The following is a 24506-nucleotide window of genomic DNA, read 5'->3' as shown; positions in this document are numbered from 1 at the left end:
TTCTTTTAAAATACGTTTTTTTTATATATATATATACACACACACATATAACCATGCATATCTGTAGGTATATAATATGTAAAAATAATATATGAAGCATTAGGGAGCTAAATCAGAGAGTGTGTTCTACTATTCACATCCACAACTGAAATCATAGCCATTCTGGGTTTAAAAATCCCACAATCTCTCTTCAATAGCATACACACCATATAGATAAGACAAGAGGCAGGGAAGACAAAAGTTTTAATTGTAACTAATGAAAAGTTTCCAAGAGGTCTGCCACAGGAAAAACCTATGATAGACAATAACTCTCAACCAGCAAGAGCCGAAGTCTGTCTAGACAGACTAGTTCTCCTGTATTCAAAACTGTTCACCTGCAACATGCAAAACATCTGGAGCATCTTTTTCCAACCTAGGTTAAGAAATGGGATGTTTATATTTAATTGCATCTGAATCCCAGAATTAAAATCTTCAATGGTGAAAGACTAGTTCACCAACTTACCATACCACTAAGTTCCCTTTCCCATTGTTTCTCACACCACAGGAAGCAGGAAGACAAAGGAAAAAAATATAGTTAAACAGCAAGACTGAAGATGTTATCTATAGCAACATATATCCTACAGACAAAGAAAACTTAAATTGCGTTGTAAACCAGCAAAAAATACAGTAAGTCTCAACATGGAAATTAAGAAAGCTCATTGGAAATTCAAGGAGAATCAGTCAACAGTAAACGGAAGTTTGAAATCAAAGCCAAAATAATTTTTAAAGATTGGCTAAACAAGAAGTAACAGACTGAACAACAGACAACTGAAAAGTAATTTTTTGCATTAGTCTTTAGCTACAGAATGTGTCACAAAATGAAGGTGTTTCCCAATGTTTTGTCAGAGACTTGCAAAATTTGTCACTAGCTATTACATTTATACATCAATCTCTGTTCCAAAATAGGACCTTTAATTTATATTTAGAAGCGGTCTTCTGCACACCCTTCAGCAATGTTGCCTTTCTTCCTTTCTTTGTTTCTCTAAGGATATACATCGGTTAGCTGTCTTGCGCTATACCTGTTTTGAAGGATTGTCTTTGGCAAGCCATTTCATACTAATCACTGACCAACGATTTTTACTACAACCTTGAAGAACAATGGATTTTTCTAAAAACAGAAATTAAAGTTTTAGATAGATTGACTGCATTCCAGACAGAGAACATGTCCAAGAGGAGACAGGTTCCACACAAGGATATATTTTTTTCCCCAAGAAGACAGGCTGTCACTAGGAAAGAAGAGCAGATATAAAAGCAGCAGGAAAGACCCTGCTTAACTTAAAATGACAAAAGCAGAATGGGAGAGAGGAGAGCAAGCTGAGACATGAAGTAACATTTAAAAAATACAGCAAGGTTTTTGAAGAGCTACCTAACATAAAAGACCAAAGTGAGAAGTACCCAAAAAATTACAGGCATTAATTACAAAAAATCTAGGTAAGCTGGATAGCAGAGTTCTATATCTCAAGAACAGGATCAGATGGAAACTTGTTTCTGGAAATCTATCCTGGATGCCCAAAGACAGATCAATACTGTCTGGACTCTATCCAGATTTAGAAGAGATAAGAAACATACTGTATTGAGCACCTGAGTTACAAATGAATAACCTTGGCAGACTTAACTGTCACAACTCAGATTTTTAGATACTGCTTATCAAAAGAGAAATTATCAACAGAATGTGGAAAGGCAAACAACTTTTGAAGTCAAGTTTGGAACAATTTAGGAGGGGATATTGATTCCTCTGTTGGCCTCTATTACTCCATTTGATAAAATGACATATCTAATCTTGCAAAAGATATTAGGAACAATTCTAAAATCTGCAAGTCTTCCTTTGATACTTGATAACTGAAAGGAGATCAATTAATATAATTCTGGAACACCTGAGAAACAATTACATTTGTGGGACATGCTAGAAAATTCTGTAAGCATATCAATAAAATAGCCAACACAGGAAAACTGCAGATAATAAATGTAGCAACGTATTTGAACTTTCAAAACCATTGCCTTACAATACTTTTTACAGAAAATTTCAAAAGTTCCTGTAAAAAAATTCAATTTATCCTAATAACTCTATATCAAATATAAACCACAAAACACCAAGAAGCAATAAAATCTGACTGTATTTTCTCAGAATATGAAGTTAGATAGGAAGTGGCCCATGCCACTACATATGAACCATTGTCATTTCAGAGCTTTATCAACAAAATACATGAGGGATCATGCATGTTCAGAACCCAAAAAACTATGTAGAGTCAGAGTCTTATGACAGTTCTAAGAGCTCCAAAGACGATTAGGGGACAGGAGCACCTTTTTTCCAAGGAAAGGCTGAGAGAGCTGGGTCTGTTCAGCCCAAAGAAGAGAAGACTGGGAGTGGATCTCATCTTCGCTTAGAAATACCTTCAGGGTGGGCGTCAAGAGGATAGGATCAGATTCCTTTCAGTGGTGCCCAAGGACAAGATGAGGGGCAGTAGGAACAAACTGCAACACAGGAAGTTTCTTCTCAATATGAGAAGAAATTTCATTACTTTGAGGGCGACAGAGCACTGGAACAGGTTGCCCAGAAAGGTTGTGGAGTCTCCTTCTCTGGAGACATTCAAAACCTGCCTGGATGTGTTCCTGTGCAACCAGCTCTGGGTGAACCTGCTTTAGCAGAGGGGTTGGACTAGATGATCTCCACAGGCCTATTCGAACCCCAGTTGTTCAGTGATGATGATAATAGTAAGAAACAGAACAAGTGTGTCAACTTACGGCAAACAGTATATTATTGAGTAGAATCAAATAAACCTTTTTGAAAATAATGATAAGCATTATGAGAAGCTGAACTGATTTAAACACTTGAAGATCCAAACATCATTGTGTATAGCTTAACAAAAATCACAACGGAATAATGGCAAGAAGAAGAAGAAAGCAAAGCAGTATCAATTTCATAGATTGAAACAACGGTATTTAAATGGTATTTTTTCCAGGATCATTAAAAATACAATGCACACTTAAGGGGCATGTGTTTAAGCTAACAAACAGGTATGGTTAAGAGTCTGATTTAAAGTATTCTTTTAATGTTGGTATTTAAGTTTACAAGCATTTTTGGTAACCATTTGGAGTATCTATAATGCTAAAGAAAAGTGAGAGGGCCTCCAACCATACTATGTGTTATGCTAAACTCTGTCTCTGTTTTGCATATACTCTTTTCCTGACTTATTGGAAGGGATGGAGAGAGATTTCACTCTTCCCAGAAGGCAGTATGGATCATTTTCAGCCTTCACAGACCCCCACCACTACCCTAAACAGAAGTTGCTTTTCCTCCATGTCCTCAAGGAAGGCATGATGGCCTCAAAGCACATGCAAAATGTAATTAATGGGATACTGCAGTGCAAACAACCAAACTGCACGCCTAGTCTGCAGCAGTCAAAAGCCCAAAAGCGATTTCCACACCACACAGCCCAGGGACCAGTGATCTCTCTCTAGAAAGGATGCAGTAAGTAATAAAACCAGAAGTGAGACTAGTCTCAGAACAGTTTGGAGCTATATGAACTGATCCACATCAGATTTCTTCCTGTATGATAGTGGCGTGACATGTACCTGGTCAGTCAAACCACTGCAAAAAACAAACAGGACTTCCGGTGCCACCACAGAGAGAAATAATATAGTAACAGTACAGGTGTCTTTCTCATGCTATTTATGATGAAGGTAACAGAGAAAACATTCCACTTACAACATAAACCAGCTTTACAATACGCCCTGAAGAAACATTGAAAAAAGGTAACAGGACACAGATTATTCATTGAAATAACGTGTTCAGACACTGTCACTGAACACTGAACACATGGCTTCTATTTTCCACCTGTGAATGTTCAAACCATCTTTTTTTTTTTTCCTTAGTGAAACAACATGGAATAGCTTCCTTTATAAGTTTACCTGTTGCAAAACAATAGGAATCCACTTTTCCTGGCCTTCTTCAGCTACTTCCAAAGTGTATTTGCTTCTATTTGAGATCATAAAAAACGGAGTGAAAGTTACAATTCTAGTAATATTAAAACTGCTGTTGTGTATGGTGACACCAACCTGTGAATATAAAGACATTGTTAGAAGTACACTGTTATTTTCTTACCTTGCTCATATCTCCTGAAAGTAATGAAATTCAAAAATAAATTTAACTTACTTGATATTCCTTTTTATGACTCTTGCATTTCACGGAACCGTGACTTCCAACAGTGTCCAGTGAAAACTGATCAGACAGTTCACTGTCAGTTACCATAAGCTGCACCTGTGAAGAAGCACCCTGAATTCACTTTCAGTTTACAGACATTGACAACATTTAAAATCATATATAAAGTATGCATATATATAAACATAAATGTAAGTGTTTACTGAAAATACTGGTGTTTCTATTAAAAAGTCAAGACATAACAATTGCCAGTATCATCTCAGAAAGGTATTTTCTACCACCCTTAGTTATAAGCTCTGTAGACTAAGCATTTTAACTGTAAGATACTCCAGAGGAAGCAACCACATAAGAATCCTTTCCAAAACTTGTCAGAATTAAAATATCAAAGATAAATCACCACAGTCTTGTAATCTCTCTCATATGATTCATCTGTCAGTGATACTCAGCATTAAAAACTCACACAGCAGGCTCAAAAGGTAAACTGCATCTTAACGTTAGCTTACTACCAATTCAGATTCAATCTGCCTACCACCACTACAAGTATCCATTTTTCAAGTACCACAGCTTTACATTTCCCACACAACTTCAATGTCTGTTTTAGAATAAGAACCTTTATAGATGCAGTTTACTAGGAATAAAGGAAATTATTTTATTTATTAAACACTTCTCAGTAAATTTTATTCCTCTCACAGACAAGAATCTCTCTCTTAATATAACATTTGATACTGTAAACTTCCCATCTCAAGTATATCTGACAAAACACTTATTTAAAATACTTGTCTTTAGACAGGGATATAGTATGCCCTTTACAGAGTACAGCATAGTGCAGATACTTTTACAGTGTAAAAATGCTTTCACACAACAACATACAGGAGTACAGAGCTGTCATGTTTTACAAAATATCATACCTTGTTGTTTTGGAAGAAGTTTTTGGGCTGGAAAGAAAAAAGGAGCGGTTTTTTGTAATCCGGAGGATGCTTGCGGTGAATACCATCAGCTTTGTATTGCAACATTCGACCGGTTTTATTCACCATCCAGTATGGACTGTGAATTGCTATAATCATCTGCCCAGTTGTGTAAGTCACATGGAAAGCAATATCAAGTTCAGTCTTATCCAACTCTGTGATGCAGTAAAACGTCGTGAAGGTTATATCTGGTAGGTTGCTTTTTATATGGTACTCGCTTTTCCAGTTTTGATCGAGATAGTTAAGCAACTGCAAATCTAGCTTTGTTTGATCCAAGACAGCATTATGAATCTGGGAAGAACATCCCTCTTCCAGAGTGTCATATTTGTTCCCATTTCCCTTTAAAAAAATCCCAAACAGTGTACATTTGAGTCACACTAAAAATTAGTATCAACTTTTATTTTCTAGTTAGCTTGGAAAATTAAGATAGGCCAAATTTTAAAATGTTTACTATTCTATTTAACTATGTTACATTCTTAAAAGTCTATCTTAATACATTTTATAATAAAAAAAAATGCTATGCATGGTCACGAACACACATACACACAAATCCGTCAACAAATTCAAATATAAAAGCATGATTAAATGACAGATTTCCTGAACTCAGTATTTCTTTCACTACAATTAAATTTGTAAGAGACATACAGAAAAAGTCCTGATATTTCCATACAGTTGGTAGAGGCCACAGTCCCTATCTCCAGTAACTATGCATTTGTGACAATATTTTATGATTAAATTCTACTATTTGAGTCCAAATACTAAATATGAAGACCACCTGAATAAAAAAAGTTAGTGTCTCTCATCTATATTTCTGTCATCCTAAGTCTGCATCAGTAAGCAGCAGGACACATACACAGCAGGTCCACAGAATGAAACAATTAGTGCTGAGGAACCAGTGTCCATACTGTACATGTTTCAGGCATTTTACTTAAGAACAGCTCTCATCTGGCCCTAGAATAAATGCTTATTAACAGTCAAAGTGCACCTTATTGTTTAATTTCATCTGAAAAGAACATATAGACTGGCACCAGGCTGCTATTCAAGCCATACCTGGCAAAAAGGCAGGCCTGTGAAAACATGCTACTGCTAAAAGTCAGTGACAGCACATGCAATGCTACTGCAGGCTGACCACGTACGTCACCATAACTCACAGCAAAACCTACACCACTTAATTAGGCTCAATCTGCACTTGAGCAACAGAAAGTGACTCCTTCACATGGCTAAACTTGTACAGTGTTTTAGTTTCCATATGTATCTAAAGTATGACCTAGTACTAATCATTAATAACACCACTTTTCAAATTCCGGTACCATTTCATTTCTGTAGATACAGACTTACCCTTACATGATCCGTAAACTTGTCTCACAAATGCTCTAACAGAAGCCCATTCTTTCAATATTCATTTATAAACATATTTCTACCAGATGATCATCTTAATATCATAGGTGGGAAACATCCCAAGAAAATTAAACATGAAATAATTACCTCCACAGAATAAGTTATTTGATAAGGAAGAAGATTCCGGAGAAGAACAGAAGGCCACAAATGAACAACATATGGAAAATCCCATTGATCTTCTGCATATACTGAAGATGTCAACGTGTCTTTTACAGCAACAATATTGATGACAAGCGAGTGGTTAGTTGACCTCACAGACTGGCATTTCCTTTGTAATAAACTGTCAACATTTTTCATAATTTCATCAAATGTGATTCCTTCACACATATCATACTCTCCATCCACTCCATTTTCATTGGTTAGTGGTTGCAAACTCAGTATGGATCTGTAAATTAAAACATTTTTTGAACACTTGCTATGCAACACTGACCTTCTAGTATTATTTGACCTCTAAAATATTTCTGAGAGTAAGTCATTGCCTGCCTTCATCTTGATTAAAGGAGGAAGAAAAAGGTGGTCTGGACCCTAGAAGTTCATGGAATTGTACAAGTTGGGTTTTTTTGTTCCATACCTCCACATATTTTCCTTGGAAAGAAGGGACTGTTGGCAATTCTTATGAAGAGGTTACTGAATTCCCTCACAGGTGCTGCTATATTCCTGCTCCAAGTAAAAGGTCTGGATAAACAATTCACTCCTATAACAGATCTGCAGAAAGTGCCCTTCTTTTCAGTCACATAAAGCATCAAGTTTATGGATTATTTATACTTGTGGCTTTTGTAAGGCATCTGCTTTTGTAAGTCAGCTGGTCCTTGACTGAAGATTTTTGTTATTTCCTTTCCTGACTGCCTAGTGGAACTCACTCATGTACCTGTGCAATGAATCAGAATGTCACTAAACCTTATTAAATAAAATACAGATAGATAGAAATATTAATGAACTTATATACAGTAAAGTGTAACTTATTTATTAATGAAAAAGACACACAGTTGTCCTCTGAAATAAAATACGGAGAGTGTTTGGGGGGGAGAAATAGAAGGAAAAAGTCCCTATAACCATAAAAACAATCAAAGCAAACTTTTCTGCCTAAAAATTGGTGAGAGTTCAGATATATTTTCAAACTCCTTGCCGTTTTAAGTGGGTGTTAGCTTGAAGGTGCTAATGGCATAACTATGCTGAAGACAAGTCTTTCTAAGGTTAATAAGTCTTTTTCTACATCTGTGACAGAGCTGGAATGTATTAGTTCCAATTTCTTACCTTGGAATCACAAAAATCAAAATATTATTTTTTTTTTCCTTTTTAAATTAAAATAGCCCTGCAATACATCACTACATATCATCCTGCTAAGATAAAAAGTTTGTACAGTATGGATGACAATCACTGTGTTCTAAAAGAACCTGGGCTCAGATTCTTAAAGTAACTTAGATAATTAAAGTTGTTTGGTAAAATGGATTTCAAAATACTTACAATTAAAGAATTAAATAATATTCTGTTTAACTCAAACTAGATGTTCTGAGAAGATCCTACCCAGCAATGATAGTACAGTATTAATTACACTATTAGGTAGCAAGAAGAAAATTTTTTCTTAGTGTATTGTATGGATACAATAATCAACAACACACAAACACATTACATGAGAGAAGAACAATGAAATTAGGTACCTGTAAGATGACAATGGAATGTTGAATTCATTTTCTGGTGAAGCAGTCCCTAAACATCTTCCTTCCTCAAAAATATTTAAAGGGGTTGAAAAATGATTCCTTATCTATGTGAAATAAAAACCCAAAATATGCATTAGGGAAAACTGAAAAGACAAAGTGTTTTGAGTCTAAGAGAGCACAGAATGAGAACTCTCTCATTGTTCATCTTACCCATTTACCATTCAAAGTCAGGTATTTCACAAGAACTGTCTGTAATACCAGTAAATATCCTTAAATTATTTGGTTGTGCAGTTTAAAACTGTATTTTAATTATGAAATTAATATTATCATGAAATACATTTGCTGCAAAATTGTTTTCGAGGACAACATAAAGCCTTGTAAAACCAAAGACAAATAAATAAGAACTACATAATAAGTTCCCAAATAACTTTCTCTTAAATATATTACAGACATTGGTGTGTGCGTCAAAATCCATATGGTAGAAAACACAGGGGAAGGAAAATATTTATTTAAGGTTAAAACCATCAACACCTTTTATAATTTGGGGGGCATATAGTTCTCCAGTTCTTTGCAAACATTTTTATTTCAGGGTTAATTTAATGGCATTATTAGCTCTGGAAAAAAATTCATTTAGAGAAGAATAAAGTAAATCGGGTTATTAACTAAACCATAAATCGCTCTGGGCAAAAGCAGCAAGTGAAATGTAACAGGGACACAACCACTATAGAAGTATAACTTCTGGACCATCTCTATACTTGTAAACTATACAATGTCAGTCAAAAAAGATATATGCTCAAAGGGCTCACTCTTCAGTTGACTTGGTACTGAATTTGAAATTCATGTATCAATGGTACAGGATAAAAAAACCAAACAGATAGAAGGATATCTTGCTGAACCAAGGTAAGGTTAAGAGGGGTTTGATCACTTCATACAAATCAAATAGTTGAACAATACTGAAATTAGAGCTAGTATTAGAAATCCTTACCAATGAATTATCCTGATCTAAAATGTGGTCCCTTTCCACCTCTCCCCACTCCAGTCTGTGTCACTTTGAACAAACTTTTTATTCCCGAAAACCTCTTCTAAACTACCTTGATAATACAGAACAGCAACGTTACATGAATTTTTCAGATAAATGTTTGAAATATGTTTTCTAAATGCTTATTTAAATATGACAGGATCATTTTCATCCATTAAAAAAAAAATAGTAATGGAATAATAAATAATGGCAATACAATTACTTGAATAGGAGAACGTATAGTTATCATCTTGCTTCCTTCAACAGTATCAATTTGGCAGACAATGGACCTTTCAACACCTGATTCCTCGTGTCTCACTCTGTAAATACATCGACCCACTTTTGTCAATGGAATCTTTTCCACAGTGGAATGATTATATGGACCTAGAGTTTACAAGATAAGAAAGACTCAAAAGAAGCATAAAGATACATTTGAAAGACAGAAATGTGCACCCAAGAACATTTTCTGTATCACTTAATCTATTAAAAAAAAAAAAATAGAGATTAAAAAGCACAATCTCTAGGTTTTATTATGCCAGGTTTGCAGTGTTACTGAAAAAAAAAACATAAAAAATTCTTTTTTTCACCACAGGAAAAAGAGCAAATGAGTCCATCAGTCAAATATTTAAGTGGTTTTGCCACTGCAAATAGAGTGTCTAAAGATAAATGTTTACAAGATGTAATGCCTTATTAACAAGGTACAGATCACATACACTGAAAACTATTCCACTAATAAATCCTATAGCCAAGACCAGTCTGAAAAATCAGTCTTGAAAGACTGTCACTTGTTACAATAAATCAGCTTAAATTGTTAACATATTCACCATTAAAAGTAGCAAAATTTTACTTTTAGCTCTACTTTTGTTTTATTTTAAATAATTTAAAATAATCTTTACTTAAAAACATCCCCCTTAAGAGCAATTTCTGCTATGAACACACATGCACACAGGTCTCAGAATTCTAAAAAAAAAACAAAAAAAAAAAAACCCACACACACAATATTTTGGGTAGCTTAGTTTTGCATTAATGTATGAATACAACCAAAAATATTTGATGACAGTAAAACTGTGAAATAAAGATTAGTCACCTAAATTATTATAGTAGAAAACTATGCTACAAAAATTAACAAGCATGGTACATGTAACTTTTAGATGTGAAGACTAAAACAGGATTTCAAATACTGCCATGCATCTAGAATCCAACTGAAAACTCTTTTCACGTTACGTAGTCCCCAATACTTATTGACCTGTACAAGATACAATATTATGCATCATGCAATATTTACAAAAACGAAGATATAAGAACTTTGGAACTTACAGATCTGAATGTAAAACCTCTTGCTACTCAGAGTTGTCATTGCAGTGAACTGGTCACTTTCATTTTTAGTTCTGACAAATTCCATATTTAAACTCTCTCCGTCTCTTAAATGAAGTATTTTTGCTCCAAATTCAACATTTAGGACACTAAAGGAATCACTAGGTGAGACAGTGATAGGAAGTCCTAAAGAATTTATTATCACAAATGGTGCTCGGTCTTTTTTAAAGATGTCTGAAGTTTGACTAGCTGCTTCAGCAAATGCCTAGAAAACAAAGTATAGATACAGTGAATATAGTGAATAAACAAACTATATAGTGAACAAATATAGTGAATAAAACTCCATCAAGATAATCTGTGCAAGCATTCATTTAACAATTGTCACACTGCATAGTTAAGTAACCTTTCTTACCGTGCCCAAGTTACTCAACATTTGTAGCCCACATTTGGATAGTGTAATGTTGAGCTGGTCTTTTGAGGAAACATGTATTACTGTTTTATATTCTGGAACTTTATAATTTTCTTCTTCAGCATCCGATTCAATCAATGTTTTTTTAGCCTTCTTCTTCATCTGAAAGGAGATTTTGAAAGAATTCTTATCCCATCAATCCTTTTGTAGAAGTAAGTTTCACCTCAAGACGTTTTTTTTTTCTCCCTTTCCTAATTCTATGTTCTGCCAGTTTTCCTTTTTTGTTCATGCTTTTACTCACAAATAAAAGGAGAGAATCAAAAAGGCAAGAGGCAAAAGATATTCCAGACGTCAATGAAATTCCAATAACAGTAGCTCAATTTATCATTATTCAAAACCAAAGAACATACACGTACACACTAACTACTAACACATAAATGCTGTCTGAAAACATTTATCTTAACATATCTAACAACACTGCATAAAACTATTACACATAATTGATTTGCTACTCTTAAAACAGTAATGCCAAATTTTGTCTTTTTATGTTTTCAAAACAAATACTTATTTTGTACGTTTTCATCTGTTTGAGGGAAAAAATAAAACTCAAATGGAATACATTTTCCCGGTCTTCAACATTTCTGGAAATTATGTATTTCTAAATGTTGTATTTCAGATCTGTGCAAGAAGATATGCGGTTTGGCTCACTATCTTCTCCCTAGGAAAGGGAAGGTTTTCCGTTTTGAGCATCCTCTCAGGCTAAAAATACTTGAAAAGTTTTGAAAAAACAGAAAATAATGCAATAAAAGGGTTAAGACAGATGGAAGAAATTTTTAAAAAGTATGTCTCTTCCTCAGATAAATGCTTATATACTTTGAGACTAGAATCTAAACTATTTTGCTGTGAAAGATGGAACTGAACTGAGAAGAGCACTATTTCGACAGTACGCTTTGTGTTAGTCAATAACAGCTACCAGTTTTTCTAACAAGTTTCTGCTACAGATACTACCATGGAAGGAGACAGTGGTCTTCTGTCTTTTCAGAGCCACTGAATGCATCATTAGCATATAACCTAACTTTAGAGAAACTGATATAAAGCCATTAAGTTTATGTAGTGCAACTGAATAAGTCTTCTTGCCACCTGAAAGACAACATGACTTAAAAGATCTGTGAACCTGGATCTTCACTGGTGCAAGAGATGGTTTCATTGACTAATAGGCAAAATAAGTCTCAGTAACCAACAACAAGGAACAAAATTGTTAGATTGTCTCAGCAATGAAAGATGAAGAGCATTTGCCTTTTGTAAAATATTGAAATGGAAGAGTTTAGTGTAGTGTTGGAAAACATACCTTGATTTCAAGAATCCATGGTTTGAATAAATCAGTCTTCTCAACTTCTAGTGGTTCAAGCAAAGGTTCCCATACCCCAAACATCTCATTAAAATAGTGTACCTATTAAAATGCAGAAATCAATTAGGAAACTACATACAACTGTTAAATCAATGAAAGCTCTACACATTTTAAAAGACTCAAAATTCTGATTTACAAGTATATTACTTACTTTCATAACATAAAAAACTTATGATAAGATTACACTTTCAGTTCCCACCATAAGATGAAGCAAATGCATTAGAGAAATAAATGAGACAGGTGAGTCTCTACAGCAAAGACCCACTCCCAACTAAACAGCATAACATATGTCACTCAAAATATAATTTTGGCTTAAACCGTAGGAACTGGAAGGCTAAAGCACTATAAATTAGGAAGACTGCTTACAACAATCATGGAATTTTATGTCACTGATTTCCAAATATGAGCCAGTTCGGACATTTTATGTACAGTACTGGTACTACATAGTACCACAAATATATTCTACTATAATCTTAAATTCAGATTGAGTTTTAGTCAGTTGCTACTCTAAAATTTAATATTGACGCAATGATGCCAGAACTTGTACAGAGTATAAATGTGAGATTGTATAACACCTATTACTCCCATTAATACATTACATCTAACAAACTGGAGTTTCATTTTAACTATCTGAACACTTCATTCCTGCCCTGCTCCCACAGCATCTATCTGCAGTTCAGTCATCAAATACATGGATTAGTGTCTAAACAGTGTTACAGGTTCAATATTTTAAGAAAACTCTTCTTTCTTATGTAGTGTTCCTTACCTCCAGCTCAAGACGAGAACGTAGGTTGATTAGACTACTCCAGTTTTTGACTTCTCCAAGAAATGACGACTTGGCTAAAAGCATGGGTACAGTTCGGTGCCCAACCCCAGCTTCAAGCGTTAGAAACACAGATTCTATATTCATCTTCAATGATTCTCCTGTGGGAACCAGTTCAGCGGTTGGATTTGTATCTCCATTTTCATTTGACTCTTCAAGAAACCACATTTTTAGATTTTTTATATCTTTCTTATTCCACAAGTCTGGAGGAATTTGACTAGTCTCCTCTTCTGTTGTTTCTGCAGTTTGATAAAGGGCTGATGTAATAGTAATTACTGTGTTTATGATTATTGGTGAAACCTACAAATAACAAGTTGGAATAAGTGGACATGAGAAGCTAGTAGAGAAAACAGTCAGTGACTTTCAGACACAAAACTTTGATGAATATGTTACACTAACAAAACACTTATGTTTTCTACAGGACTCTAATGTTTGAAAACTTGTTCCTTTCCACAGGCTACATTTCAGCCTATTTCTTCCAGATTTCTTTCTAAACTACACCAATCAATACTCTACCTGAACACTTGAAAACTTATTGCTGCACATCAGGCCATTTTATAAAACCCAGTTTCCAAAACCAGAGCACTGTGACACAAATTGTTAGTTTTCCATTTTGTTTCTTTTCACATGCTAAACAGGTAGGTAACCTGATGAAGAACAGAAACAATTCCTCACTTCAGTCACTCCTGATTATCCTTTTCTAAGACATATATCCCACAAGCAACTTCAAAGCCTTCTCAGCAGGAAGTAGTAGAGAACTAAGAACACAATAAAAGTCTACCTACTTTTATTGTTAGAGATTTAATCGTTAGGTCAGCTGTCTGTGGATTAGTACCTGACTGTTTCATTTCAAAGAACAAGTCACAAGGCTGTAATACCTATACAAAAGAGCAAAAACACATGTTAAATAGAGAAAAAATATTTGTAAAAAAATCACACACTTTTGAATATTACACAACAGAAGTATCACAAGGAAAAGTAACCATTACTTGGTTCTTCAAAATTAAGAGTCATCTGAACACTAATAACACGTTCAAACACAAAGATAAATGTATCAGAAGCATCACATCAACCATTCTCAATCATTAAAGATTCAAATGTCAGACACAGTAAAATACATTTTACTTCAGTAACTCCATTCTTTAGGTAAAGTCTGCAGATGTCTTCAAATACACTGCACCATCAAGCCTTTGACTTTTGAGGAGAACTAGACTTTTCAGTCAAAGGCAACACAGCCACAACAGTTACAGTTTCCGTGAAAAATTACATCAATGTTTGAATCACAATCACTTAGTTCTAGCTTTATTTTACAATCAGCTCCTGCATGCTCCCACTTGCCAAGGTTTACGAAAACCAAATCTAAGGTACACTATAAACAAAATCGTAGTGATATGCGATTAATAAATCACTCAGATGTAGCTAGACTCTACTGACACTGTATTGACGGGAAAATTTGCTCTCCAGTCCCTACCTGGGAAGCTAAGTCTTTCAAAAATGGTAATGTCAAACAATATTGATTTTGCAATCTTTGCCAACGTATCTGTCCATATTTGAATCAGATGCTGGGGGTATAGAAACACCATGAATCAGTTTTACCACACTCTTCCCAAGTGAGTTTGATCTAACATGATTTTTTTTGTCCATATTATTATTATTTATTCTCTGCTGCTCTGTATTTTTTTTCTTCTTCTGAGTTACAGCCAGGAAGAAAAAAATAACATATTCCTTTTTAGACCAAGGTATGTGTGAGAAACGTACAGAAAGAAGCTCATGACTTGTGCTACTCTAAATCCAGAGGCTAGTTACCTGAGTACCTGGGGAAACTTATTCATCAGGATAATTAATTCCTCCATCAGTAGCGTCTACAATGGTTAGGCCATATAAAATCTTCATATCAGTATCAGCCTTCAGAAATCTTGTAATCTTCATATAACCTCATATCATACATTTTATTTCTTGACTAAAGGCAGCCATGGAATGTCACCTAAATCTCTATTTCTCTGATTATTTTCTCAGACTGAAATAATTTTGCTTACAGAAAGCTAGGATTCAGAGATTTCCTTAAATACATGTTTTCTGCAGGTAGTAGATAATGTCTTATTTTTTGATCTTTATTACTCTCTTGAGAACTTCCTGCATCTTTCAAATAAGGTACTGTTTTAAGTATCAAAACTAAGGTTCGCGGAAGTCTTCTTCCTTCTTTAGAGCATGAGCATCCTGTCACATACAGGTCTTTTTCTCCATTTCTACAGTCTGAGATAAGGGATTCTAGCAAAAGATATTCCTGTAAGATGGGAAGCTTGAAGCCTTTTAATTGCCTTCTACAAAGCTAAACACATTTGTAATATATTTGCCAGCTATGAAAATGGAAGTAAAGTAACTTTTCGTTGTGTTCTGGTTGTTAGTTAGGGAGCATCACTCCATTAATGACCAGACTGCTAAATGATTAATGCAATCAAAGACTGTGTCAACCCGAGGAGTAAAGTGAGCTGCTATGAAAGCATCTGATCAGGAGATGAAGTGGAAGTCCAAGTTCTTTGTGCTTATTGCTTTGGTTGGTTCTGTGTAGCTTCATGAAGTAAGCAAGCATTAACACAGAGCTGAAAAGTCTCATTCTTCAAAATTCATTGGTGTCCTCAGACCACATGCAACAGTTGGATATCCTGTCAAATTGAATTATTTGTCTGATACAACAATATAATTATAGAATTAACTGAGGCATAGTCTGCTGTAGAGGAAGAAAAGCTGGAAGAAGCTGTAAGGAGTCAGTGAATTCCCACTTGGTCAGTAACTGACAAGGCTGATTCTGTTGCCAAAATATAAACAAACAGTTTTAATATAACGAATCTATGAACATTAACCAAAAAGTAATTTATGAACAGCATACCATAGGTAATCTATTCCATAACACATACTTCCCATTCTGTCTAAGATCTTTTGTTATTCAGAAATAATTTGCATTCTAGTAGTTACACGGCACCTTTGAAATACAATTTGGATGTTTACAAACTTACCGTAGTAATGTTCCCTTTCCTTTTTTCCGGAAGAAATGGACACGCTTTCATTTGTATCTCTTTAACAGCAGCTGTCATGCTATACCTTTCAGGGCTACTTTTAATGAAGACCTCACACTGTGTTGTAACCACCAAGGCAGGAGCATCACTTCTTGTTAAATCGGCCACAAACACAACCTCTGGATTTTTAACAACAATGTTCATTTCCATTGTAGATACAGGCTGCACAGGTGCTTCAAAAATAGAAATTAAATTAGATAAATTGTTAAAAGATTAAATTGTCATTATTTACATGTCTCTTACAGAGAGACATGGTGTCAGAAAACGTGTAGATCCCTGAAACTGACTTATTTCTAGGCTCTTCACTGGAGGTACAAAACCATTAAAGCTCTAATTACTTTTAGATACAACACAAAGCTTTTCTGTCAAAATCAAAAGGATAACAATATCACCACTGCTATTACCTCTGACAGTAGCAAATGTATCAGCCTCACTATATATGTACATCAGCCAGCTACAATAGGGTCTTATGAAAATGCTGTACACTTTTTCTGCTCTCTGGAGCAGCAAAACACACACTTTTCCACAGGACAATAATGCAGCATTTACTAGTGTTTGATGTAACAATTTGCAGTGCCAATATAATTTTATGTAAGACTTCCTAACTTGTTTAGATTTTGATAATCTACTGTATAATCAGAGCAGGCCAAGCTCAGGTGGGCACAACTAAGATCCTTAGGAAAACAAAACAAACAAACAACCCCCCCCACACACACACAAAGAAAAAAAAGGGACTTGCTTTGCAGACCTGATGTGAACTACCTGAGGCCTAGAAGAATAAACAGCCCATTTCCTGCTTTAATGGTCTAATGGAATAATTTCTGACAAGTGAAATATCAACGCTTCTAGGCAGCAATATCTGGCAGGCTGAATTAATATTTAAGCATAATATAATATGCTCCATCATTCTCAGGAAGAACGAAAGCGATGATTGTGGTAATTGTCATTATAAACTTCGTTGAGATTGCAAAGATAGCCAAATAAACATAGAGAGTGCAAGCTGTAACTGTCCTTTCGCATTTTAATTTTTTTGTTTGCGTGGTTTTTTTTTTTTAGAAATACATTTTTAGGAACTTCCTTTGTCTGGAAAGACAAAGCTTCATTTGGAAATAAAGACCAAGTGAAACAAACCAGGTTTCCTGATGCAAAGAAACAAACATCAATGGTTAAAAGAAGCTGTTCTATATACAAACACAAGAAATCCCATGAAAAGAGTAATATAATTTTTAAAGGAGTATTATAATATCAAAGTGAAATAGATATTTAAATACAAATTTTAAAGTCTTTCCAGTATATACCTTGCTCCTTTAAAGGTAAAGACTGTTTGAGACTTCTCTGTGCAGCAGCACTTTCTGCACTAGCCTTTAGGAATATATCTGCAACAGTAAGTAGAAACTCCATGCTTGCACAAAGGTATATCTCTTGAACAATCACATCAAGAACAGTGCCATCTCTCCCCTGCTTATAGCTTATATCCATCATAACTTTCTTTTCAAATCCATGTTTCATGTCCACCATCCTGAAAGACCATTCAGACAGCATTTAATGAAACAATTAAAAAGCATCCAGGAATACTGTAAATACTCAAGATTCCCACTCTAGCTGCAATACATTAACAACAGTGAATTCAAAATTAACACCAAAAATTTTAAAACATGACTGATAAAAACACTAACATTCTATAAACTTCAAAACTAACTGAATTCCCATATATTGGCATCAAAAGGTGTTCATAATTTTAACAAGTCAAACCATCACAATTCTTTGTTGACATATCAAAACTATTATGCTTTACTGAAGTTTGTTACTCTTCATGAGTAACACGTCTTCCTTAGCCAACGGCTTCCTAAAACTGAAAGTGTTTCTATTTGCATTTGTTTCTATTGCATTTAATAATTACGTATTTAAAGTCTGTTGTATTTTATATTTAAAGTTTGTTTCTAGCATGTATACTGGTCTCATAAACAACATGTGGAAAAAAAGCCTAAAGTAATATACATCATATAAGCCTACAGTAACATGTACTTTAAGAACCACTGACAGCAGAACAAGTGCAGTTTTAACAGAAAATAAAAATGGAAACATTAGGAACTCTTTGTCAAACTCCAATAAACAGTAATTTATGTCAAAATACAGACCGTGGCGTAGCCTTCTGGATTGACTGTCTTGTATCATCTAATGTACAGTTCGCTAGCTTGACTGAAGCATTCATTGAACCATCTGATAACATTTTGACAGCAGCTGACATCAAAACTAACTTAAACTCTGCAAGCTTCAAAAGGTCATCTCTCTGATCCAAATTTGTAACCTGTTTAAATCAAATGAAAATATGTTTGTAGACTTGGTTGCAGGTAATGGAAACAACACACAGGTGTGATATACAGCTTTATTCTAACTGGTAAGATTAATAATAATAAGAATATATCAAAAATCAAAAACATAAAGAGGAAACTGAAAAAAGCAAAGCTTTACCCACCTACCAGCTTGCATAACTGAAAGTGAGATAATATTTCAAAGAAGGCAGAACTGCCAAATGCAACTTTGGTTTGTTTGCACTTTAAAAATACATAGTATATGCAAAGATGCCAAACAAGAAATTAAGTTTTCTTATTAACAATAAAATATTACCAAACTTTTAGTCAGAAATTTGCGGACAAGTTTTGTAAGTAAAACCCAAGAAGAATAAAACACATTCATACTGTAATATAAATTAAAAATATCTCTCTACAATTTTGTTTATATGTGTGTGTGTCCACACATGCATATGTAATTAAAGAATACGTTGCATTTTTTTCTTCACAAACTATCTTAAACTGAAATAAGTTTTCAGCTAATTTTTAGTCAGACCACAGAAGATGCTATGTATTATGTGCTACCACCGGTTATTCTCCTTTCTGTAGTATCTGTCACGTGATTATTTAAAATAGCTGTTCATCATGATGTTTGTTAATATTGCTAGAAATCACTTTCTCTGCTCATAAATTAAACCATTCCTGTTCAGAATTTCTAGGACCATAGGCAATCTTAAAGTTGTTTCTTTCTCTTTGTAATCAAAATCATATTTACCTCTTTTGAATTTGGACTATACAACACTAAAGTCAGAGAGTCGAATATGAAGTCCAGTTTTAGTGTTGTTTTTATTTTCATAGGTGAATGCATTTCCACCACAGCTGATGTCACAACAGTTACACCTTTCAGAAATTAGAAAAGCATTGTATTAAAGAAAATTACCTGACTACAAATAAGAAAATAAATACAAGACCAAACAAACAAAAAAAACCCCAAATCGACCAAACCCCTCCCTCTCCCAAACAAAGCAACACCACAATTGAAAACCGACATCCTCACTAACAACTATAAAGACAATAACTTCTCTTTTCCTATATTCCTAAATCCATTCATACTTAAGATATGTCTGTCATGCTCTCTGTAATTATTTTTGGCAAAATCACACAATACTCGAGAAAATAAAATTCTCTGCTTGTATATTCTATGTGCACCTTTTACCATCTTTAAGACATAAATGTACAACTTCCCTTAATGTTATATGGTACTGTATGCAAAAATGTTGAAAAGAATACAAGTTTGCTTTCATTCACATTTGTTCATCTTGCTACATTTTTGCTATTTTTCACATTTAACAGAAAAGTTCAACAAAATATTATTTTCTTAAGCTTACTTGCTTTTTTTGTGCGTGTGCTGAACAGTTTAAGGGGCAACGATGCCCTACTTAATAGGAACAACTTTTAGGGATGCCATCATTATGACAAGACAAACAGTTCTAAAACTGAACAGCAACAGAACCAGCATACACAGGAGAAAGAGTAACATAGCAACTTTCCAAAGTTGGGATGTTACCAAATACAGCTGACAGACTTTTAGGTGCTCTCTGCATTTTTGCCAGAAGAACAAGATAGTCCTCACATTAAAGCACAACATACTAGAAAACTCATCACAGTGGCCCAGTTGCTCCTATTAATTATCATTACCATTGGCTACAGGTCAAATGTCAAGATATTAGAGGCATGCTGTTAAAAACAACTGAACCTGGCATCCTTTCACAAAGGTAATTCCAACAGAAATAAATTCACAGTAATACCTACAAATGGTAGATCACACATCATTTTAGAAAACATTACCTGCAGAGTGCTGTGAAGTGCTGTGCACATCACTACAATGGCTAGTCGTATCTTTTGGCTCTGGTAAAGATGTTGATGAGTCAGAGCTTTCACCTATATTTTCATTTAGTGTCCTCAATATTGTGGTAATGTCTTCCTGACTGAGAATTAACTTTAAAAAAAGATTGTTATTAAACTCAGGACAACTCAGTTCATAAATCTTTCAGTAGCTAAAATCTAAGTATACAACTAAACAGATAAACCGAATTAATCGCATCTGAGTCTCTGTTTAGGAGACTAAAGAACCAAGTAAAGTATTTTTCTCAAGTCCACACTACTCCTTACAGTAACTTCTAGAAATCAGAAGTCATTCACACATTATTTCGGTTTTGTCTACCAACTTTCTTTACAAAGCTACAATTTAGAAACTGAGTATTTGAAGACATACACATATAGTTGGGCTTACAGTCACACAAAATTGTTATCCACATTAAGTCACAAGGTACCTTACAGTAATGGTTACTAGTTCTATCTTAAAATTTAGCAAATTAGTTTCCCTCATACAGCTGACAAGCTTTATATTTTTTTATCCTAAATTTAAATGAGGATGCGTACTAACTCACACTCAAGCTTGTCAGGGGTAGGAACTCAGCAGGTGATTGCACTGCCAATGAATGAAGAGACCAACAAGACCCAATTTTTCCAATCTCTTTTTGAAAGATACTAACCAACAGGTAAAAGAAGGCTAAAACAGCACACCCATTTCTAACCAGCAACAGTGATATATAGTACAAAGTCTGCCTGCAGAATCATAGATGAAAAAAAGAGCTAAAATTAGAACAGAAAGCCTCTCACTTCCTTTTCCCCTATGGAAAAACAAAATCAGCTCTACCTATAGTTCTTGAAACAAACAATACCGTAACTAAGGAACTTAGACTCTTATGGACAGAAAAATGAATCCATTTTTCCACTGGTACTTTAACAGCTGCTTTAAGAAATTAGTGCTTACGTTCATAGGCTTGAGTCGGCCAGATATTTCAATATCAGGAACTTCATTATACCATGCAGCAGCTAAATTCCGTTTAACAGCTACTTCCAGATTGACTGGCTGCAACAACTGTACTTCAGTTTGCAATGAACCCTGCTCATAGCATGACCTGTGAATAGAAACAAAGTACTCACAGCTTGACGTACTTCACTTACACATTCTAACATATTTCTGTATTTTCCTCACGCTTTGGAAGAGTAATGTAAAACAGTTTTCTTACTACTCTTGTTAAAGCCTTACTCCACCAACTAGACATCTTTTCTTCGCAGGGACGAGACACATCAGGCACATACCAGGCACGGAACATTCTAACTTCTTGCAAGGTAAGACCTCTTCCCTGCTCGCCACTGAGGGCAATTCCTTCTTTGTTCAGTCCTCTTCAACTGTGTTTGAAAATCCCCTCTCCTTCCATCTTCCAATTCCCTGCCCATTTTCAAGCACTTCTTTATGGCTGTCTTGATATCTTTTTTGCCATGTATAGTTTGAAAAGCCCATCAAAACAGCCATTTACAAATCAGTATAACCTGCCCCAAAGTATAACTATCATGTGTGTCTACTATTTTACAAAATATTCCTTAGACAGAAATTTACTTCTATTAAAAGATGTGCAATTGCTATTTCTCCTAAGCCACAAAATTTAATTGATTTCACAAAGTATTTATCCATTTGTTGTTGTATTTCAAGATAGTTTATCCACCAACCACCAAACTTTAAGGAATTATTTTGATAACAATATCTCAAAGCTCTCCAACTAAAGTATACCAAAAAGATTACATTAATGTAAACAAAATCTTGACAGTACATTACCTGTATAACTTCAGTTCACTCAATTTCACTGTCATAGAGTCAACAACAGGTGGGAGATTATACCGTGTTTTTGTTTTAGCGATAAAGAACTGGTTCTTCACAGTGATTAGACCAAGATCAGCCACCAGGACATTTGCAGACATTGCTGACTGTGGAACTATCACAACAGGTGCTTTAATATTGATATCTAGAGCCAAACGGGAACTACGCTCCGCTAGCTCTTTTACACCTGTAGCTGCTTTCTCTGCTGCTTGAACAGTTGCCTCAGTAAGAGCTTCCTTGGCAGCTTGAAAGTTATTTATAAAGGCCTAGGAAAAAAAATTATGACAATACTTCAAACATATTACAAATCATAGTTTTTTAAATAGCAAACCATTCTGAGATAGTACTTTTGCTATGCACTTTTTCTGAAATCTTTAATAGGATAATCTCCCCCCAAAATATGACACAGTAAGCACATATATAATAAGTATTTATATAATAACAAATTTCCATACTAAATATTTGGCAAATCAGATGGTAACAGCAATGACCTTGTAACATGACTTGTATATATTACACTTTCTTGACTCATATGGAGAGTAAAACATAAATTTACTTAGCAGAATTTACCATAGAGGCATTCATTTTCATGGTTTTTTACTTATATCGCTGTGTTATAAACAAAGAAAGCTGAAAGCTGCCATAGGTTATTTAAAGAAAAAAATTATTAAAAATAACAGCAAATATTGTTGCTTAGCAACTCACTCCACAATAGCAAATATGGAGAAGAAAAGTAAATAGCCCAACCACCAACCCCAGTGAAGTTTTTACAATACTATATATGACTTCTTATACAAACGAGCACCACTCCATACGGAATGCTTTATCCTTTTCTAGCTCTGACAGTGTTATTTGAATGGTAAGGAACAATAGCTAGGAAATTTGACTTACCAGAATAGATGAAACAAACTTGTTGACAAAAACTACTTGAATACATCCAACAGTTAGGTAAATACGATTGTCAACAACATCCATATTTGTATATGCAATGCCATCTGTAGCATTCACATACGATACCATTCTGAAGTTGAAGACTTCTTTTCCTGTGATGTAAAGAGCCTTAAGAAGAAAAAAAATATATAGTATCTCTACTGTAAAAACTTATGTTTGAGAAACTGAATTCCAAAATAAAATGTAGTACCTCACACTTTTAAGACATTTTTACTTCAAATAGTTCAACAATAAATAAACAAACAAAACCTTTGAAATATCAGAAAATATTCAGTGGAATCTCAGGTTGAATAATTCTGTCCATCAAAGGACAAAATAAGGAGTGTAATGAGCAGCTGGGCATCACAGTTGCACAAAACCAATGTCAGCATACGAACCACCAGCTGTGGGGGCAAAATCAGTCTGCCTATAGAGAATAATGCTCTCAGGAAATACATAAAACATTACTTAAAAAAATAAAAATCACAGTTAAAGAGTTGAGTCCAGAAAGAAAGTTCAATCAATGCACACCTTTTTATACAACGCCGTCTCATCAGAATCCACAATAATGATGTTCTTTAACTTTGCAGTCACGTCTGTTGCTGCTTTCTTCATAATCACTTGGCTATCCAGACCTTTAAAAACAAAAACAAAAACAAAAAACAACACCAAAATCTGGAGACTGTTTCAGTTTCAAAGTTTGTGAATTTCTGATTAAAGTTTTGTTCCTACCTTCAATGTGAATTTCAGCTATTCTGTGTTTTTTCTCTCTAATAAAGATACGTAAGCCTGATAAATCTGCACAGATATTGAGATCGATAACGTCTTCATACTTCGATTTTTTTGATGCTGTCGGAGATACAAAATAATAAAAATTAGAGTTCTTCGAGGAGGAGATGTAATACTTTGGTATCACTTCCCCAAAGCCTAGTTTGTGTCAAGCTTGCAGCACTGCAAAATTCACTGCACTCATACTAGCAAGTAATACACAAAAGAATTGTATATACAGGGTTGTACATATGTAGGAATCCTCATGTGCTTCATAAACTGTGGTAATCAACATCAGTATTTAATTAACTGCAAGAAATACATTTAATAGACATCTACACAGCACAATGCAAAATTAGAGATACCATATTCAGGACTAAGCAGCTTATCTCAAATACTGGTAATGTGACAGCTACATTAAAACACCACTCTATGTGGTCTGTTGGTTAGTCATCTGCAATCGACAGTCTTGTTTACATATGACAGGTGACTTTTTAACAAATCTCCGTAACCTATATTTTCTAAATC

General features: G+C 34.5%; 1 protein-coding gene across 4 annotated transcripts in view; it reads right to left on the bottom strand.

The window, feature by feature from the left end:
* Positions 1–24506, bottom strand: part of VPS13A (vacuolar protein sorting 13 homolog A) — a 106197-nt gene that overhangs the window by 36563 nt on the left and 45128 nt on the right. For 3 of the 4 annotated variants that reach the window (XM_071802434.1, XM_071802436.1, XM_071802435.1), the window contains exons 30-51: positions 23943–24059; positions 23742–23845; positions 23172–23339; positions 22239–22546; positions 21393–21540; positions 20405–20555; positions 19332–19456; positions 18404–18573; positions 17564–17784; positions 16206–16438; positions 13977–14069; positions 13135–13491; positions 12309–12410; positions 10964–11122; positions 10555–10816; positions 9461–9621; positions 8220–8323; positions 6649–6946; positions 5107–5502; positions 4193–4297; positions 3950–4095; positions 503–542 (exon numbers count right to left, since the gene is read on the bottom strand). In XM_071802434.1, the coding sequence (XP_071658535.1) occupies positions 503–542; positions 3950–4095; positions 4193–4297; positions 5107–5502; positions 6649–6946; positions 8220–8323; positions 9461–9621; positions 10555–10816; positions 10964–11122; positions 12309–12410; positions 13135–13491; positions 13977–14069; positions 16206–16438; positions 17564–17784; positions 18404–18573; positions 19332–19456; positions 20405–20555; positions 21393–21540; positions 22239–22546; positions 23172–23339; positions 23742–23845; positions 23943–24059 (3968 nt within the window). Of the gene's footprint in view, positions 1–502; positions 543–3948; positions 4096–4192; positions 4298–5106; positions 5503–6648; positions 6947–8219; positions 8324–9460; positions 9622–10554; positions 10817–10963; positions 11123–12308; positions 12411–13134; positions 13492–13976; positions 14070–16205; positions 16439–17563; positions 17785–18403; positions 18574–19331; positions 19457–20404; positions 20556–21392; positions 21541–22238; positions 22547–23171; positions 23340–23741; positions 23846–23942; positions 24060–24506 lie in introns of all 4 variants that reach the window. The other variant, XM_065860129.2, reaches the window with a different exon arrangement.

The sequence above is a fragment of the Patagioenas fasciata genome, chromosome Z (genome assembly GCF_037038585.1).
Source record: "Patagioenas fasciata isolate bPatFas1 chromosome Z, bPatFas1.hap1, whole genome shotgun sequence".
NCBI lineage: Eukaryota > Metazoa > Chordata > Aves > Columbiformes > Columbidae > Patagioenas > Patagioenas fasciata.
This window is presented reverse-complemented; position numbering and strand designations above follow the sequence as displayed.